Source organism: Tyto alba, unplaced genomic scaffold (genome assembly GCF_018691265.1).
Source record: "Tyto alba isolate M040663 unplaced genomic scaffold, T.alba_DEE_v4.0 Super-Scaffold_39, whole genome shotgun sequence".
Lineage (NCBI taxonomy): Eukaryota > Metazoa > Chordata > Aves > Strigiformes > Tytonidae > Tyto > Tyto alba.
The window spans coordinates 5,618,788-5,640,305 of NW_024881314.1; the positions used below are offsets into that span (position 1 = coordinate 5,618,788).

The 21,518-nt window shown below is 34.7% G+C and overlaps 1 protein-coding gene across 14 annotated transcripts in view; it reads right to left on the reverse strand.

Moving 5' to 3' along the window:
• The window catches only part of STXBP4 (syntaxin binding protein 4), a 75,829-nt gene that overhangs the window by 30,051 nt on the left and 24,260 nt on the right, over positions 1 to 21,518 (reverse strand). For 13 of the 14 annotated variants that reach the window (XM_042802368.1, XM_042802373.1, XM_042802370.1 and 10 more), the window contains 7 exons: positions 21,098 to 21,210; positions 20,323 to 20,409; positions 18,704 to 18,769; positions 12,806 to 12,982; positions 10,561 to 10,677; positions 9,987 to 10,036; positions 8,685 to 8,815 (listed from right to left, as the gene is read on the reverse strand). In XM_042802368.1, coding sequence (XP_042658302.1) covers positions 8,685 to 8,815; positions 9,987 to 10,036; positions 10,561 to 10,677; positions 12,806 to 12,982; positions 18,704 to 18,769; positions 20,323 to 20,409; positions 21,098 to 21,210 — 741 coding nt within the window. The remainder of the gene's footprint in view (positions 1 to 8,684; positions 8,816 to 9,986; positions 10,037 to 10,560; positions 10,678 to 12,805; positions 12,983 to 18,703; positions 18,770 to 20,322; positions 20,410 to 21,097; positions 21,211 to 21,518) is intronic. The other variant, XM_033002614.2, reaches the window with a different exon arrangement.

Genomic DNA, 21,518 nt, shown 5'->3' on the forward strand with positions numbered 1-21,518 from the left:
CTGTTCTAATAAACTAGTCAACCCTGACTTGGCTTCACTGGCCTAATTTATGTAACATTATAGGCACTGCTTTTAAGTACAGGTATGCACTTAAATTTTACTATTTCAGCTGTGATGATGCTATAGCTCAGTGGTCTCAAATTGTTTTAAGTCAGGGATCACACTACCTACCCTCCAAAATTCTCACAGATTATCATAATGAATCTTTTAATTGAAAAGAATGTAAAACTGCTAAGTTTCCGTAGACAAGCTGTAAATAAGTTATAAGAGTTTTGTGGTTCAGTGGCTGTTGACAAACCACAGCTTGGAAACCACAACTGTAATTCTGAATTACTTTGAAATATATGGATAACTGTGCATTAAAAATGTAATCCGGATCAAGTACACAGCACTGAAATATGGCATCAAACACACAGTACCAAAATATAGGAATTAGAAAAAAAAAAAGGCAAGAAACCAAAACCAGTAAAACTTTTTCAGAAAACTTTAATGAAGCCTATGTTGGCTGTCTCTATTCTTAAGTCTAAGCCCTCTCATTAGTCATTCTCCTTTTCTAATGAAGCCTTTCTTAAAGGGTAAGACAGTAGTAAAGGTGCTACTTAACACTGTTCCACAGTCAAGGCACCAACCAACATTTTTGTTCAATGAAATTGCATTGCATAAATATAACATACAGTAATGATAAAACAAAACCAAATTATTTTTATAAATCACTAACAAACTTGACAGTTATCGAAGAAAGCAGAATAATTTAATCTATGTTATAATAGACTCTAGTAATAGTAGGTTACTATCCAGGTAGAAAAAAAAAAGTTGCTTTTTGGATTTCCTACCACTATGACAACTAGTCAGAAAAAAAATTATTTAATTCAGGAGAATTTTGTTAAATCCTTGCCTTACTGCCTCCCCCCCATGAATGAGTAAGTCAGATGCTTCAATGGCTCAAATTTTTCCTTAGAATGAGGATGATAATTTTAATCAAGGTATACAAATGATGGAAATAAAGCAGATCATATTAGATATACAGACTCAAGCATGTACTTGTCTCAAAGGTCTATGTCATGGTTTGGGCTCCATTTTTAGTTTAATATCCATGCACACTCAATTTAATTTAAATTGGAAATATTTTAAAAATTGTACACCATTACATTTCTCAAGTGGAATGCTTCATTTCTGTTGCAATGAAACATTTTAAAATTCTTGGCTAGATTTTCCTTTTGGAATTATAGTTCTTGAACACTGTCAAATTTACAACTCTTCATTCTTATTTACCATGCAGGCAAAATTGGAAATTTAAATGATTTGTAGAAAATTCAAAGTCTTGCTGCAGTAAACAGTTATGTAGAATAAGCTTTTGAGTTCTAGACTGTGTCCTTGTAAAATTGTATTAAATATGCTTTTTTCCTGAGGGCTATAGAAACCATTTAGCCTGTTATGCAACTACATATTCACCTTTGGGCTTCTCATTGTGCTCTAATTTGCAGCGTATCTAAAGAGTGGCTGATAAGCCACTGATAACTTAATGAAACATCCTCATTTTCAGAATGAGGCAAAAATGTAACAACATCTATATTATGGGGCCAAAAGGGATTCACTTCTCATCTCCTGTGCATTTGATGTTATGTACTGGAACAACTGAAATTAAGTCAAGGGTTATTCTCAGTTTACATCATTGAAGACGTAGAAGGAAAATTACTAACTTTTATTTCAGTTCCCAAACTGTATTCCTGTGTTGCACTAGAAAACTTTTCAGATTAGTGAAGAAATATGGGTACTCTGCAATTTAATAAAAAATGTTACAATTTCTTGCTACCTTAAGTTTCATTTTTGGACAAACTATCAGTTTGTGTAGTAGCCACTGTTTCTGCAGTGTCACTCTCACAATGTGTGATAGCAGGGATCTACAGTCCAGAGCACATGCTGAACTGGAAGACAACTGCTCCTAGTGTCTATAAAGTTTTCCACTGCGCAGAGCTGGAAACCATTAAACCACTGCCCCACAGAGACTGAATCAAGTGATGCATTCAGCAGCACCACGAAGCTCCTGTCTTGCTCCACCTTACCTTTACAAGATGAGACTCAGCAAACAAGATAGTAACTAAATTCCAAATTCAAGACAAACTATGAGATGCTTCGGCTACAAAAGGAAGAGGTTTTATGTCTCCTGTTGCCTTCAGAACTCAGTGGAGGCCAGGAAGACATGCTACAGGCACATATAATTCCTGCTCTTCTGTAAAGAAAGATGGATTTTGAAGTATTGTTCTTGAGAAGTTGACAACATTTGGTATCACGCCACGATGCTGCATGAGGAACACTGTGCCAATATTCTGTGGCAGAAGACAGCAGTTGCCATAAGCTCAAAATTCAGCATGATTTTGGAAGTAGAAGGAGCCACTGATGACCAGGTCATATTCCAAAATGACCAATGTGACTCTGGGATTGATCTTTTTTTGTTAAAAATGTCAACTCAGAAAAGATTCAACAGTAAAAAGTTCATTTAATAACTTAATAATTTTATTTTCTACCAAAATGAAATTACCCTTGCAAGAAGTATTTTTGTTTTGAAGGAAAAAACCTTCAAACCTAAGGGACTAGCAAAACTCTGAAATTTTCTACTAGATAAAACAGTTGTTAAATTCTCTTTGGGGAAAACTCACCTCTTCTGTTGTTGCTGAAAGTTTCAAACGAATAATACATTCTAATTTCACCAAATGAATACTTTCTAATTGAAGTACTGTCTCAGAAAATGTTTAATTGACAAATATAACCTCTTTAAAGCATACAGCACTAATTTTAAGATTTAATTCTTTTGCTAGTCAAAAACTATTAAAAAGGGGAGCTGTACAGCTGTGTTCAGGATATATATTGTATAATTTAATAGGTCTCTTCTATTTCTGATTTCAGTAATTCACTGAAATATTTATGGCCTTGCCAGAACAATGAATACACAGAGTTACCTCTTTAGTTATCATTATGCTGCTCCCTCCCAAGCAGCTCTTCCTGTAAAACATACAGTTCTTGTTTATTAGCTGAAAGAATATTAAAGGTATGCTATCCTCCCAATGCAGAATTGTCCCCACAAAGATGATTCTGCAGGAAATAATGTTCTCTTTCTGATACTAAAAATATAAAAAGACAGCAGCATGAGTTTCAGCAATCAGCTAGCAATCAGACAATATTCTTGGGGTCAACAGAAGACTTGTATTTTGATATTCAGCCTCTGCAAATGCATTTTTAATATCACTAGCTCAATTGACACAAGTCAAGTTAGCCAGGGTATGCCTACTCATGTTACAATTACATCTGGATTTTGATATATAGACATAAACCAAAAAGAGGGGGGTGGAACAGCCCATGGTTACATATCAACTTTTTCAGAACTCTCCTGATGAACTACAGCCAATTACCTGTACAAAACTATAGCACTGTTGTATCTTTCATTTCAAGAACAAAATAGTAATAAGGTCTATGGCATGAATTCTGTTGTAATAAACATACCAGGGCCGCAGCAAATAAATAAAAGAAATATGAACACTTAACAATATTAGCTCTTATCAAAATAGCAAAATTGTTATTTGTGAAGACTTACTACTCCACCTTACAACATTGTTCCACCCACACTGTCAAAAGAATGGGAAGGGACAACAAACACACTGCAGAATATGGAATAGTTTTGGCAAATGACCATAATATAGTTAAAGAAACTAAACTGAAGAAATTGATAGATTCCGTATCTCGGCTTTTAATGGGAGATGCAAGACTTTGTGGTCCAAAAATCAAAAGCAACTTAACTATCAAGAGAACAAGCACTAACGGATGCTGCACTAAAGGAAACCAGCAGTTTCCTTTGCCTTCCTTTCATAGATAATCAGCATACAGGGAAAATGAAAACAAAAACTGTGCAACTAAACTTCTGCCTGTAGGATCTTCATAATCAAATGTATAGTGACTGCTGTGACTAGCAAGAACAATATCAGTAAAGTAAGTAGGATTTTTGGAAGCTATATTAATTTGGAGATAGTTTTAGTGAACTTCAACTTGTGTCAGATCCCAGGCTGACAACAGATTAAAGGAACACGATGGGGAAAAAAAGAGTTCAAGATGCACTGCTTGAGGTCCTGCTGAGCAGAGGAGCAGGCTTCATAGCAGTTAATGGATACTGATGACTAGGACTGTATCAACAACAGCAAGATTGTATTTTTGGATAGAAATCTCAGAGGCATAATGAGGAAATTAGCAGTCAAAATACTTGAAAGCTGCATTATGCTAGTGCACATTTCAAAATGCCAGTTGCCTGCTATTTTATGAAGAGATAAGTATGTTCTAGAGTTAATCAGATTCTGGCCATTACCAGTACTAATTGTATTTATTTTCTAATTTTGTGATAGAAAAGAAGAAAATGCTTTCTCAATTCTATTTAGCATGATTTGCACCATATGGTCTAGTAAGTGCAGCCAGCAACTACTTTTAAATGCTCTTTCACTGAGGCATTATTATCCTTTGTATGATGGAAGTAATTTTATGTCTTCAGGAGATGCTTGCATTCTACAAAGCAGGAAGGCCTCTCAAGACTTAGTTTCTAAAAACTGCTTACAGTCTTTCAAGATGATGAAGGATATATCTTTCAAGGGACGAGCTTGATTATTCTGTTTATTACTTTCTTATTTGCATTTCTGGATCCTGAGGATCCTGTAGGCTGTAGTAGTAAGCACTGGAAAATGAGATGTGGTTGTTTTTTTTTTTTTAAACAGAGTCCTCACTTGAAGAATTGCCAAACTGACTTCACATAGCTGACATTCAACCTACAAAGCTGAAAACTGCTCTGCAGCATTATCACAAGACAATATATTATTGGAGATTTTCAGGAATACACTGAACCTCTTTAAAACTCTTCCCTCAGGCAAAATGTCATGCTATTATGGAGGAAGAAGACAGTTTGTGTGGCTAATTCATGAAGATGTCATTTTGACCTGGTTGTCAAGGATAATCTTTAACAAGGGAAGGAGTTTTCTTTTGGAAGAACACTCCACAACCTTGTCTTTGCACCTAGACTTTGTTTCACATGTATTGTAAATTAATCAAAAAGGTATATTGTTTAGGGGTCCTTTACTTCATGTTGTACAAAATGAAGCTAGTCATGAACGAGAAGTTCTATTTAGAAGGTAAAATATATCGTGATGGTTGCCCAGCTATACATTTTTAACCACTTAGCAATCTCAAAAACTTATTAAAAAATATTAACTCCAATTCTTAGAGGATTCATTAACAAATTATTATGTTGTGGACATCTTTCCAGAAGACAGGAAAACCTTCAGTCTGCAACATAATATCTATTCTACTTTTTTATTTGATGTGTGATAGTTATGAAATGCTACATACATGGGAGCCCCCTTTTTATAACAGCCCATCTGCGGGAAAACTGAAGAATGTACCTGGGAAACATTTTGTGAAAATCTGGCATAGAGGACTACAGACAGAATGCTGTTCAATAGTTACTCTGCCTTAACTACTTTAAGAGAGAGAACAAGTGAGGTTTAAAGCTTTAATCTCATACACAAGCTCGTCAGAGTCCAAATCTATCTGTAACTCTCCAGATCAGAATGAACTCAGAAGGATGACATTCAATCTTAAAATCCTTCTCTGCAGAGCTATTTTTAAATCTGAGATTCATAAAATGGATCCCTGCTGTGACTCCAGAGCTTTCTAACATGTATCCTACCTATTATGTTTGACACAACCACATGTTGAAATTCAGTTGCATTCAGAACTAAAAGTTTTCATTGCACCGTTTCCTGTGTAGTGTGATAGAAACAACTCAATGTGACAGAACACTGTCACTGGTGGAAAACCAATTATGTCCTCTCTTGGCCACTTCTTTTCACTTCCACCAGTAATTCTAATGCTAATATTCTGGACACTTTGGAACTTTTTTTATTGTTTTTATTTTGCTTTCTCCTCCATAGAGTGATGTAATAAATATTGCATAAATAGTGCCAAATAAGACATTTTTCATATCTTGAAACATTTCCTCAAATATATTTATACAGTCGCTTTCTAAATTAAATTCCCAAATAATGCAAAAAGGATATTCAATTCTTTGATACAATGATTATTGTCAACCATAATTCAGCAGCTTTCCAAAAACTCCTATAATATGTCCGGGCATTTCTATTTTATTTTTGAAAACCAAACCGTCTAAACTGGATTAGAACTGACATGTCTGCTCAACTATAGGTAAATACAATCAAAATATACAATCAGTTCCATGATCTAAACTGGAAATCGTATACTAAGCCACGGTCGTTTCTTAGGTTTCCAACTGCATGTAGTGTATTACAGTAACTGCTCATGAACTAGCATATTTTTTACTAATGGGAACAGATTTCTGTTAGTGACCTGAGGATATACACATATCTCCAGATGAAACTGCAGGCTACATTCACTCCCTACAGCAATAAAATCTTCATTAAGACACTGTGATACATGTTCACGTAAATTCAGCAGAGTAACATTTTGTAAACATTCCGGTATGAAAATAGAGCATTATGGTCAGGACATTCTTCTAATTTTACATGATTCTGGAAATCTTCATATTCCTCATTCTGGCATTAATTTTCTGCTTTAAGTTTTCCAGGAAAAAGTGTACTCTGGAATAACTTTATATTCTAATTACAGTTTGATGAAGGTGCATACTGAACTGACACTGAACCTGAACTGTCCTCTGGTGTGATGAAAGACTTACTCTGCCAGTGCACATCCAATTATAAATAAAAATATCTATCATCTTTGGTAATGAACTGATACCAGATTTAAAAGCTCTGGCAGATTTCTTTTCTCAAGGTCACTTCCTGACTTCAAAACTCACATTTAAAAATTCTTAACAATGCTCTGATTTTCTAAAAATTTGGAGAAATCTTCTGATTCTGATGCATCCTTCACATCTTGGAAGAAAGATATGTATTTGTGTGGTTTAAGATACTGAGTTATTAAATCTTATATTCCAAAATCCTGTTGACTTAGACTGCATTCACTGCTTCTGTTTAAAGGCCACCAAGGTCAATGGAAATATTCCCAACAGTGAGTTTCAATGAGTTTCAAGTGATTTCTTTTGAGACAAGGAAACCCAAGTCTCTACAATCCCATGTGATGCTTACTTCTGATTACCTCCTCCTAATGTTTAGATCAAGATGATCTTGAACTACAGAAAGTCATTGGTATATTGTTTTTGGAAGAATGATGGATGATAATCACAGAACCAAATTAACTTTTTAATATTATACTTCCATTTTTCCCTTCATTGGGTGTTTGTTAGATAAAAGCCTGTTGATGAACCCGAAAGTAAAGAGACTGTGCATAAGGCAATGGAAACGGAAGAACAAAAGTAAAATGTAAAATTGAATCCACTGAGAAATCTCTAAATGATCTGCTCTGTGGCAGCAAATCACTGAAGTCTCCAGGATCATCCACTGGCTTTACAGCACTCTGTAACAGGTGACTACTTTCAGCTTGCATAGATCTTACCACCTGCCCAGTCAACCCTTCTAGAATGGGATGAAATGTATTGTATACCTCTGAATTATCAGGTCTTTTCAGAAATGTCTACCCATTGCCAGGTTAAACCTCATTTTTGATTTATTAAACCACTGTATTCTTATTAAAAGCTACTAAAAGAATAGTAAAAGAGGAACAAAACTCCTCTCTTTGGCTTAATATAAACAGAAGAAATTTTCAACTGATGATTAACAAATCAACATACATGCTATCAGAAATAACACAAGGAAATGCACAATGCATTTTCCTGGAAGAGCATTTATGATCCAAAAATATTCCGTGACTTCATTATAATTCAAAACACTGTTTGTTACAAAGATTTCTTTAATTTACTTTGTTCTTTGTTTACTCTCTGTATTTTCTGTAAAAGTCTCACTGTTACTTATTCCACAACCTCCAGTGAATTAGAAAATACACCTAATTTACTTAAATAAGGTCATTATTCTTACACCCATTGACACTGGTGAGATGCATGCAAGAAACTGTCCTGGGATATCTGCTTTGCACTTACTAGTTTAAGGGGAACTAGAAATGCACTTACCAGTTTAAGGGGATTAATACAGAAAACCACTTCTAACTCTAGACAGATACTAGCTTTTCTTCATTCTGCATTCTGTATCAGTCCTAGGAAGTACTGACTAAATCTTAAGCAGCCAGAATTAAGGCAGATCTGTCGTGTTGGAATGAATTAAAAAATAATACAGTAAACAAATTCTACTGGGTGAAGCACACAACAGAAAGGAGGTCAAATCACCGTATGAAAACAGTTCAATTGTAGGAGAAGGTTCTGACTGTGGGTAGGGTAAGTTTAGGTTATGGTAAGGTTTAGGGTTAGAAAAACAAAGGGGATGGCCCTTAGCAGCAACAGCCCTTCTGCGTTTGCAAGTCTCCCACCATTCTGAAAGACACCGGACTCTTACCTATACCATAGTCCTAACCCAATCCAAACAGAACCTCTACTCAGGATCCTTCTTCCATATTTGGGAAAACCCCGCCATATGGTGCCTACTGAAACATGCTACTCTCAATTAGCCAGCAGGATGCTAAAGCCACAACATTTGATGGAAGAAAGGAAGTATTTATGTGCGTGTATACACACAGACACGCACACAAAGGCACACACACTCACTCACAATCTACTTCCAAAATGGCACGGACAGACTTGGCAAGGTCTCTGGCTTCTGCTGCAAGAGCTGTTGTGACCGTAGGCCCAATCCTTCCCAACCGTGCAAGAAGTGCTTTAGTAGACAGTGTTCTTCTGTCACTAAGAGAACAAAAAGTAGTGTTTATTTGTAAGATTGTAAAAGAAATGGTTATTTTTAATAAAGTAAACTTGTGTTTCTAGATTGTTTTTGGTCTCATTCCATGAACAAAAAAGATTCAATCTACCATACTGATGTGTGCCTCAGAAGCAGTTCTGTCTGTACAAAAAAGGTATAGGAAAGTTCAATTCAAACAATATTCACGTCTCAAAAATCTAGTGTCAAGAACTCAGTGGTTGCCAGGAAAGTAATTTACTTAAAAGTAATTTTCCTGTTAGCATTTAAGAAGGGACTCTGCTTTAGGGGACCAACTCTCATCTTCTACGCTGTTAGTACGTCAGTTTGTCACCTTAGCTTTGTGTTTTATACCTCAATCCATCTACTAAAATAGAGTCTCTGAAATCTATAAATCATGCAACATTACTCTTGTCCAGTGCCAATGGGAACTCCATTTAATTCATTAGGATTATCCTATGAGAACACAGACATCTACAGTATAATAGCTGATCTGATCCTGCAGATTTTTTTGAAATAAAGTTCCAGCTAACTTCACTTAAATATATTTGATTTCCATGAGAGCTTTACTGAAAAAGATGGCAGGACAGAGATCAAACAACTTTACTGTTATATAAATATTAATTGAACACTATCTGGGATATATAGGCACAATCATGCTGATATTCTGAAGGACCAAAGGCTGCTCTAAATCTTGTTGAATATTCCTAGGTACTTTTTTAAACAAGAAAAGTAATAAAACTTAAATGGATATACATGTTACCAATTTACATGCTACTGGATTAATGAAGATACAAAATTGCTCAGGCAAATGTAAAAAGTAATCTAAAAAAATATAAACCACTGTTCAAGTTTCTTGCAATTTTAACTAATCCTTAGCACATTATAATTACTTTAGGGAAACACCCAGACAATCATAGCTATGTAATTACTAACTGTTTTAATTTAATTATGAGTTTTTTAATGAAGCTGTATCCTGAAAGCCTAATTTATAATTCATGCCATTCCCTCTCCTCCAATAAAATGACACTCAGAAACATACAGCAGAAAATATAGGAAAATAGCTACAAGACAGATTTGGGAGACTTTGAAACAACAGTAGAGGTTTTCAATATTAATATTGCCATTTCAATATGAATAACTATGCCATTTCATTACCTTAAAACTGTTGAGGAAGTGGAATTATCTGAAAGTATTTCATGCACAACCTGTTGGCCATAGTAAAGAAGTTAACAGTTTATAAATTAACACAGTCAAAAAGTTAATACCTTAATTTATTTTTCTATTTGGGTGTGGGGGATTTGATTTGTAATTAAAGAGTCTAGTCTCTCCCAGCTAGAAGTGTAAAAGTAGTCCCAAAAATATTATAGCCCCTTTAAATGAAAGAAATATAACAGCATCACTTTTTTGTTTAAAAACGTTTCAAAATATTATCAAATGTTACTTTTGCTGCCTCCTTCTTCTGGGGAATTTCATGGAAATTTATATGAGTTTGTGAAAAATTAGGTCAAAAAAATTATCTGATCAGTTTCATTTGTTTAGTGTATAGCAAAACATAAAGACTAAGTAAATTCCTACATGGAATTCCCACACTTATACACCATTTTTATTTCTAGCAATGAAAAGTTCTCTGTAAACTAGCTGATAGTCAGTTTACTACATTTATTCCTCAGAAACATCAACACAAAACTTCTCCAAATAAAGTATTGCTAGAAATGAAAGGCAAAGTTACCTCTACAAATTGTAGCAATTTCTCAGTAGCCACCTCGAAGGTCTTCCTAGCTGATTCTGATTTCCGCAGCTGGCAGTCAAGCACTGTAACTCTCTTTCTCAAGTCTTGGATGTTATCCTGGGAAAGATATTTCAAGGCTTTTATTCTAATAATTTTTTCCCATGGCTTACATAGATAGATGGTGTGAACTGAAACGGATGTCTGAAATATTTAACACACACTCTTTTCCACATTTCTGAAAAATACAGCAGCTCCTGAGGCAGGTATGCCTCATCTGCTAGTAAATCAGCTCAGACTGCAACAGATTTTGGCAAATGATATAAAGGTGAATTGAAATTGTCAGCTAACAACAGTGATAGGGCTGAAACTTAGAGACAGTTTGAACTGTTTCATGAATGGATCAAAAATACCAACCTGATGGTGACAGTATCTGTCAGCAGGGTGGAATAAATAGCCAGTATGTGAACAAACTCAGTCCACTAGTTTGCATCTGTACATCCTTTGGACAGAGTAATTATGGCATATCTTGAAGGAAATTACCCCTAAGATTTCTCTTAGTGCACTTGTATAACCTATTGATCAGTGTTATGCATCCCTCTGTACTTCAGCTAGAGAATGTGAGCTGCATTAGACCAAGTTCCGGAGGCTCAAGGTTACAGCTTGAGTCCCTGGCACTGTTCGTGTGAGAGGACCACGAGTAAAGTCTTCACATGTATGTGGGCCTGTTTGTTTAGCTAAGCTGTCAGCTAAACAAAAGTTCAAGACCAAAATATTCTCCAAAATTAAGAAAATATCACTATCATTAAAAATAAACTTTTACATCGGTGTAGGTAATCTTTTCTGAAAGCCCACTACCTGCTATAAAACTCTTACAAAAAAAACACCAAAACTCACTTATTATCTTTACTTGAAGAAAACGAGTACGCACATTTGTTTGTATACACTGTACAGAGCTGCAGAATCACGATCACTCTGAATGTCAAAGAATCTGTTGACTAAAACACCTTCTTTTGGTAATCTCACTGTCCACTATGGGAAGAGGAGCTGGTAAGCCCCCAGAGGGACCTCACACTTTATTACTACAGAGTATAGTATAGAGTTGGGTACCTCCTTGGATACTGCTTCTTTTGAATAAGAAATGCAGAGAATCAAATCTCAACTCAGATATTTGAGAGCTCACTTGGAATTTCAGAAATTCAAGCTAGCATCTCAGAAACAAATCTCTAAGAAAGCCACCCACACGCTCTCAATTTCTTAAAATTTTGATAGTTAGTCAAGTCCTAGAAAACAGTGCTACAAAAATATCTGACATAAAAGATGGGGCATCTCACCCTGATGTTCAGAAAGAAGAAATTCTAGGGTGTGATTCGTCTCATCAGCCACACTCAAAATTAGATGACAGGAATTCCTCCCTGGGAGCTACACATACTTGCTAAGTTGCTTCTTTGCACGCTTGTATACTGTAGAGCTTTGTTTTACCTTTTAATACCTTGTAATATTGAATTAATTCTCATGACGAAATAAGGCAACATTTCAGTAGTCTTCTTCGTCAATTCATATGCACATCCATTCTTTACGAGAAGAACAAGGTAAACACACAAAAAAACAAGCTAACCTGCTTGCACTTGTTCAAACTGCATTTAGAAAACAGATCTGCAATTACGGAGAAAAATTTAAAAGTGCTTCAAATACTTTATTCCTCAGCATGTTTTGAAATGCCTCACTGGAGATGAAGTGGTTTTAAAATATGAAGCTCAACTGAAAAAAAGATTTTTTTTTTTTTGGCAGGATACTGTTAGTAGCATTTATATTATTATCTTGATTAAATCTAAATTTACTTAAGAACACTACTAGACTTCATACTGTTATTATTTGCCTAACAGAAACATAAATATGGAGGCCATTTTTACATAAATATAAAAGCATACAAATATACATATAGTCTTTAAAGACAAGGTATCTGCAGTCCAGAAACAATTCCATGCTTTAATGCTTGAGATGTGCCATTTTGACCTATGACCCACATACGCTTCTAGCTCCTATTTTTCCAGTCCAAAGATATCTGGCTAAAGGAAGACTCATACACTTCAGATTACGCCCTTCACTACGCATCACTCCAGTTATTGAATAATACAAGACAAACAGTGACCTACTTTAGAAAAGCAGATGAAAAGAAAATGAAAACAAGATACATGACAACAGCAATGAAACCATGGTAACTACGACAGGCGACTGCTTTGCTTACTTTATTTTGGCCAGAATGATCAGTGAGCTGAGCCTTCAGCTCTACAATTTCAGCTTCTAATAGGCGAATTACTTCTTCATAGTCCATCTCCATTCCACGAGCCTGTCTTTGTGCAGCTTCTGCAAGATGAATCCTACTTCGCAGGGCTCTTGCCTCTTCTACAGCTGCCTTGGCTTCCTATAGATGACAGAATTTAATTGAAAAGCTACAACTCCAGCTAACAAAGAAGTACAGATTTAGCTCAAAAGTACTGCAGTTGGCATTAGGGCTACTTTTAGTATTTATGGTGAGATGGTCCAATTGCTAATTTTTAAGTGTATGATGTGCAAACAAAGAACGGGTATTTATATAGAGAGATAATTTTCCTAATAAATGAAAGCACGAATTCTCTGATTACTGTAAATCTAATTGAATGAAAGCTTTTATAGAAATGCACCTGATGCTGCTCATCTGCTCCATCACTTCCATACAAAAAAGGATTTTAATTAGATGTTATTTAATTTTAATATTATTGCATGAATTCACACTCAATTCAGAGTTCGCAAACCCTGTAGATGGACTTCTAATGCAAGTATCCAGTCCACACTGTTCTTAAAATAAGTGCTGTTTTTTATTTTTCCGTCTAGTTCCTTCTCTTATATCATTATCCTGTATTATCACAGAAGGGTGTTATATAAAATTTATATATAAATAATGCATGGAAAACAGGAAATTAGGAACCGTTAGCTTTTAATACAGCTAAAGTAATCCCTAAATTTTGCAAAATCTAATTTCAAGAAGGATATTGCACAGTTCATTGTACTACTGAAAATGAATTCAAGTTAACTTTGATTTATAAATTTAGAAAGTCAAACTAAAGGTCTGGACAACAGATGAGTTTACACTAGGAAAAAAACAAACAAACTGCTCATAAAAAAATGTAGACATGCAGGCTCACTGGCATAAAACCAGAAAACCATCTTTCCCCTTAGCTTTTTATTAATCTGTGGAAAAAGTCATTTTATCTGAATTTTCTGAATCATTCAAGTTATGAGCCTTAAATCTACAAATTCACAGAGCTAGAAAGTCTTTGTAAAAATTCCTCAGCTAAGTATATTTAGGTGAATATCCTATTCCTAGTCTACCTATTATATCTTATTATTATAACTATATGCTGATTGGGAATGGAACTAGAGGGGAAACAGTTAGGGGTAGAGAAGAAACACAATATAAATATATAATAAGTAGGAAATAACATTCTAGAAACTAGGCATAAAATAACTTTCTGAAAAACCTAAATGACCAAATCTTCCTATTTTTGTGGAACAAATGTCATATATTATTTAACAGGTATCACAATATAAATGTCTAGAGAGGTCAGTTAAGCTTACAGAAACAGATTTCATTCTATTATTTCCTAACTTATAAGCATTTGTTCTGAGCAATCAGTATCTTTCAAGTCAGGTTTGCCTATACTTTTGTCATAATGTTTTTTTTCTGTAAAATGATTTACCATTCTCAGATTCAGATTACTTTTAACCTGTATACTGTTAGTCTTAAACAGTATGTATTTACTTCAGTCCAGAAGTAAACTAATCTCAGTGACATATATATAGGACATCACCTTCCTCATATTTACAATGGTTTTGCAATATAATACCAATTTGGATGATTGCCAGGGACATTCTGGTCTCTCAGAAAATAAAACATTAGAAGAAGTAATCACACATATAGCAAACAGCAACATCATTAGTGAATACAGATGACATCGGTGTTATATAGTTTAGAGGCTTCTGTTGTAGGAACCCAAATGATAAGAGATATATTTCAATAATCTTTAATTTGACAGCAAGTATAATGATTCTTTTTTTTTTTTTTTTGAAGCACAAAGCATTAGGTGAGCCTATTCTACATGATGATCAGCTCCACCTGGAAACACAGACTATTCAAAAGCTTATTGCTGCATGTCTTTCCTTTATTTGGCTAGCTCGTTTTACAACTATTTCCCCAGCACTAAAAGCAGTGCAAGGGGTCATTACTGAGAGCACGCACTGAAAGATCACCAGAACAATCCATCCCTCCTGCAAGCCTTTCAGAGCAGTTCTTTTTCCTAGAAACAATTCAGACAACACAGGGGCTTCTAAGAAGTTAGGAATCTACAGAAGCAGAGGTCAAAATTAGTGCCTCTGTAGAGGGAATTTTCTTGCCACTGTATGACACAGTGTGACTCAACAGCAAGAAAACTGGGCCCTGCTAACAGAGAGGATGATTTGATAGCCTTCAGTAGCAAAGGTATCCTTCAGTAGTAGGCTGGAGGTGGGAAAAAGATTCTGGAAACAAAGGTGAAAAGATGCTCTGATGTTAAGTTTGACTAATATAAATGAACACAGAGGCCATGACAAAGGGTGGCATCTTAAAAATGCACTCATAGGAATTACTTAAATAAACTGACATCAGAAAAGTCATGGGAAAATTGCTATAATGAAAAGGGAGGCCTTCATTTTGAAATAAGACCTCCTTGAGATAAAGGATTAATCTCTTATAATCCAGAATTGCCTTTACTCCTCCATTGTTTTTTCAGAAACCCAACTGTTGAATATTAATTTCTCTGTAACAGCAGACTAAGTATGACCAGATTTTAACAGCAGAAGACCTAAAGGAATAATTAACGAACAATGGATTCTTACATTACAATGAAACGATTATCCATACAACAACTGAATTAGCAAAATTTTATGACAAACCAGAGCTGCTTGCTAGAGCAGGGAGGCACAAAGGGAAATGATACCACCAGGTTTCCCAGTTCTACAGTTACTGAAGCTGGCACTGCCACGTGGTGGGTTCTCTTAGGCAGGTAAGGGGCCCCCACCGGTGAAGAACAGACGGTTTGCAGCATGCTTCAGCAACATCTTCTCTTGTCCCATTCAACTACTTGTATGAAAGAAGACACAACATAAATGGAATCTGCAGCTGCTAATATTTCATCTGTATAAATGCCTGATGGGACCATTTGTCCTAATGCAGTATGAAGCCACTACAACAAATAAGAAACTGCAGGCTGGAAGAGAGAAACTGAATCCTTACAGAATCAATCTCAAGGTACAGGTTTTGTTCAAAGCCAGGTTCTATTTCTTCCTTGTGTAAATTCAAGTGTCAGGAGAAGATTTTTATCTGAGTATTATTCCAGCCACAACAAATACTGGAACAAAGGTATTCTTTTAAGCTACAGAAAAATTTGTAGTTACAATTCAATTATGTTTATTCACTAACTTTACAAAAACTGTATGCTGAAAACACCTTTTAAAAGAACTTTGAGTATTTTTGCTACATATTAAAATAAAAAAGGTAATGAAATAAAAATAAATCAAATAATTATCTCAGGTAGGGTGAAATAAATTATTTACTGCTTCCAAAACAGCAGACATTCAAGTTCTAGTTCTCAAAGCACCTGTTTTCCCCTTAGAAAACATAAGCATAGAATAGCAAATCTTAGCCCTATAAAATACAGGTCCAGCAGTATGGAATACCACAAACAGTATTCTATCTTTACAACCTTTCAGATTTACTAGGTTTAGCTGAGGTGCCTCAGCTGACAATAACTGCATAAAAAAAATACTCCGGTAAAGAAGAGATCATTCAGGTTGGTATGACCCAGTGCTTTCAGGCAGCACAGAATACAATCAAACTCATCCAGGAAGATAGAAGATGACATTACAGATTCAAACTCATGGTGTTGACAAGACTTCAGGTACTCAAAAGTGCCTTTCTGTGTTTTGTGGCAGTTTCAGCTTCCATATGATTTCCAGAAAGACCCAAAGATACTGCTATATCACAATTGCAAAGTAAAAATATATAAATTAATGTATTTTCATTGTCATAGACCAATATGATAAAGTAATTACTACCTCATTTAAATTTTAGCAATCTTTCTAATCTTAAAAGTCTGTTTATCCTGTTAGCTACTGATTCAAGCCCTGTTTAATGAATTGGTACTAACAAAACATGTTCATTACCCAGAATATTTGTATGCCTGTCCTAATTAAGCTGCAATCTCTGAGATTCACAATTAGTGGGCAACAGAAATACCACAAAGGATGCTCCAATATATCACTAGTAGCCTAGATCCTAATTTAAAATCTTGCTTTTTCAGGAAAGCAGTGATTTAAAAAAAATGTTGAAATTGCATTGAATTCAGAAGACCTTAAGCACATACTTAAGTTAGTTCCTTTGTTTACTTTTAATCAGGCCATTAGGGCTCAATAATGTACTCGTTAACTCATTTCACCAACTTCAGCTCAAGCAGGAATGCATTATCATAAGTTAAATGACAACTTGTACTGTAAGTAGCCCATTTAAAAAAAAAAAACAACTTCATATCACCATGAATCTCAGCATCAACACTTGTTCTGATCAACAGATATATATAAAATACTTGAAAATGCACCAAGTATAAACAGAACTAAAATTTCCAGTAAAAGCCTGCTTGCACACCCTAAAATAGGTGTCACAGTTCTGTAATTACATATAATTTATTATCTCTATTTCATTTCTCTCGATGGAACTTTAACAGCAGTTACTTAAAATGCTTACTAGACAGAGTATTTATGCCCCGGAGGTTTGTACAGCAAAGCTGACCTTCACTATCACATGACAGTAGTTGAGAAAAAATAAAAGTACGAGGACCTCGTGTGGTAGAGAATGGGCACTGCTGCCATTTAGACCATCTTAAGCCATCTTTGATCAAGTCGACCTTCCCAGTAAGAGCAGGTATGTGAATTGAAACACTCGATGCTGAGGAGCTGATGTCCATATTGTCTGTATTTTTGGGTTTGTATTTTGCACTAGTTTTAGTCTAGACTGATAGACTGAACATCTGCTCTAGTCTAGAGCAACAGATTGAACACCCAGTAGTGAATGAAAACATGAGGTGTACTACTGGCACATAACTCCAGTTAGATTTTATTCAAAAAAGATTCCAATTTATTTCTCTGCTGTCCCACAGTGTACAGAAGGCAACATCACAATATCAATGGAAAAAGCTTTCAAGCGGTTCTCTTATATTCAAGGAATAAAAGGTGGTAATGAAGGTGCTGCATAAATCTACATATATGAGCAAAACTGTAAAACTAATCTTAATATAATTGTATACAGAATATCTTGCATTTTTACATATGACATCTGATGGAACAGATAGCCATGAGAAACCTACAAGGAATACATGTAGCAGTAAAGGAGAGAAGAAAGACAGCCAGCTACTAAGAAGAAAAGAGCTGACAAGATGATGTTCAGTAGAAGCAGGAAACAGGAAAGTTACTGGGTTTTGAATCCAGGCAAGAAATGACATGGCACTTACATAAAATTGGAAATTTCCTTTAAGAGACACAAGAAGGCTAAATTTCATATGAAACTTTGATTTCTTCTCTCATAAATATAGATATGGAAACAGAAGCAAGACATTCCTCAGAAAACACTACCATTTTTTTTTTTTTCTGGTAAATATCACATAGAATTGTCAAGTGCATCTATTTTTTCATACTTAAAACTCTGGTTGACATATAGAGTAGCTAACATCAGGACTGTAGATTAGGCACACGGTTGCCTAATAACAGCAAAATCACTTCAAGAACACTCAAGACCAGAAGAGCACTACATTATTATTATTCAACTTATCCAATCCAGCTTGTTTTACAGTTCCTACTTTGATTCAGCAGCAGAGAAGCATTATTACTTTAAAAATCTAAGGATCAATATTCTCAACTTCTAATCAAAAGCTTTGCAGTAACAAAAGAACTACTTTGTGTTGAAATCAGTGTGAAAGTATAGTCTATACAAGCATCAAGAGAGAAAGAAGTGCTCCCTTCTCCCTTCCACAGAAAACAGTGAAAAAAAAATTATATTTTTTAAGAAACTTCAACATACTTGCTTGACTATTTGTACCTCCTCTGTTAACTGTTTCTGCAAATTCACAGATTCAGACAATTTTTCCTGTTTTAAAAAAAGAAAAAAAGAAAGAATTAATAATTAGGTCTGAAAGAGAAAGAGTTCTTATTCCTAAAACCTGGTTAGCTCTTTCAAAACTACAGGTAGCGATACTTAAATTCTATCAATGTACTTACTGGCTTGTGTACAACTATTATGTTCCTAGGCCACAACATATGTCAGTTAGTGAAGCTGTATAATGAGAAACACACTTATCAAAAAAAGCTCTGGTGGAAATAATAAATAATCAACAGCTTTTATAAAACCTGTGACAAAACCAAATTTTAATCTCTAAAAGCTAGTTTTTCAGATAATTCATTGACATTATCTAAGTTTCTTCAGCATCTGCGGATTATTTACTGAATATTTCTGTGCTATGTGAAAAATACACATTTGAAGTCTCTTGTTACCTAGTCACATAACACATGAGCAGAATAAAAACATTTTTGTGGCTCTAACAGACTGCCATACAACCTAAAATTCACATCATGTTATTTTCAATATTGTATGTTTGACCATTCTTTCACTCACCTACTGATACCAGAAGCCTGTACGTACATCACTTTCACAAGGTTAAAAGTTCTAATGAAGTGGTGTTTTTTTTTGTTTTGTTTTTTGTTTGTTTGTTTGTTTGTTTTAAAAACGGTACTATAAAGGCATAAAGATTCATACTGTGTCAGGCCATGGGTATTTCTCACTCGGTATCAAGTATTTGACTGTAGATTGTTAAGGGAGGAGTCTAAGAAATGAGGCAATTATAGATTGATCATTGCCAGTTTTCAACATGAGCAATTTAGGGACTCATGATAAGTATTCACTACTTCAATGTAAATTGGGTTCTTTCAGTACAAAGTTTTCAGAAGAAGAATCTTTGTGCACAGAGCAAGAACAGATCTTTGGGCATGCCAACCCAGTGTTTTTGTAATCTATAGAAAGAAAAAAACATTCTTGGAACAGGAGGCAATTTGTAGAATTGCCTGTATCCTGGGATCAATTTTCCAGTCCTGTCCAAGAACAAGAGTTAGGTGTGCTGAGTATCGAACCAGAATTTTTTAACTTTTGCCTTGTCAAAAAGGAAATTCAGGACAGGTTGTAATGGTTGTAACCCAGAGTATTAGGTCTTATGTATTTTGTAATATCTGTGAAAACATGTAATAATTCTGAAAGCAGATTAATTTATGCTCCAGTTTTGACATATTTCAAAAGTATTAGCATATGCCCAGACACTGCGGTTACTAGGATCACACATTTCTAAATAAAATTACTATGCAAATCAGTTACTTCTCCAAATTCACTTTTGTGAAACGTCTGCTTAGTCTCATTTCTCCATGAGTCAGATTAAAAAATGCATTGGTATTCAGTATAACAAATAATATTCACTGTCTCCAGAAATATTTTGTAAGCATATAATCTTCAAACATAATTAGGATTGCTTGCTCTGCCTTTTTATTTATTCAATCAAAAATTGCACAAAAAATTCAAAAGAAAAACAATAAATTACTATACACACTCAAAAAGGAATGTCTCTTAAATAATTTAAAGCAAATAAAAATTGTTACCTTTAATTTGCTAATTTCTTTCAAAGCTTCTTTTCTTTCTTTCTTAAGTCTTTCCATGTCATCCTCCAAAGAATCACAGGTTACAAACTGTGTGTATTTAAATATGTAAGGTTAGAATGTATTGCTAACTGTATCTTCCATAATCTTTAACATCTTATCTTAAAAGGTCTTATAAAATAGACAGGTCAATAAAATGAGAGGATAATCCTAATTTTAAAATACTTTAAAGCGCTGAAAATAATAAAAATGTTTAAGAAAGTTCTGACCAACTTATCTTCCATAGGAACAATTATTTTTCCTGTTAAAAAGGATTAATAAAAATATTTTTTAAAGTACTAAGAATATAATAGTAATAGCTGCTGTTTTCTTCAATATTTTAAATAATACATAATTTTATTTTAGTATTTCTATGTGCAAATACTCTTTCTTAAAGTCACCTCTAGAATAAAGTGATTTCCACTACCATAGTAGTTCAAATCACTGGGCCCAATAATTGTTTTTCACTCAGACAGGTAGTAGCAGTATGTATTCCATTAAGAAACCTCAGTAAATCACTATTGTCCGTACTTATAACAAATCACAACATAATTACGTGAATTGCTTCCTGCAAAGTAGGTTGCTTTAAAAAGCTTCACAGAAACTAGGTTATCTCAAAGAACACCATGATATGGACCTTTTCTAAACATCTGCCCAGGATCTGGAGTAATCTTACATATAATAAGCTCTCCAATAATCTCCTCCCAACAGTTGAACACAGTACAGGCACATCCTTTACCTGCGAATCCAATAAACTGGCAATTTCATTGACCCCAAATGTTACAGATTTTTGGCCGTCATCTGTTGCATTCAATTGCATGGAGAACAGATTCCTTGAAACTTCAACGAAATCTAAAAAACAGTTTAGATTTTGTTGCTGTAGTCCACAACTTCAGTTTAGCAGCAGTAGCAATAGATGCAACACAACTACTAGTATCAGAATGTATGGCTACTCTTTTATAAATGCAGTGTTTGCCCTTCATAAGCTTTCTAAAAGAAAAATGTCTCTCTGAACAGAATCATTTGTTAAAGCTGGTAAGAATAAAAAGTTCAAAACAGGTCTTGGGATGAAATATCCCTGAATCAAGCTGTGAAGGAGAAAAGAAAACAAAAGGTGGTGTGAAGTTCCCCTTTAAAGTATCTGGTTAGAGATGCTCTAT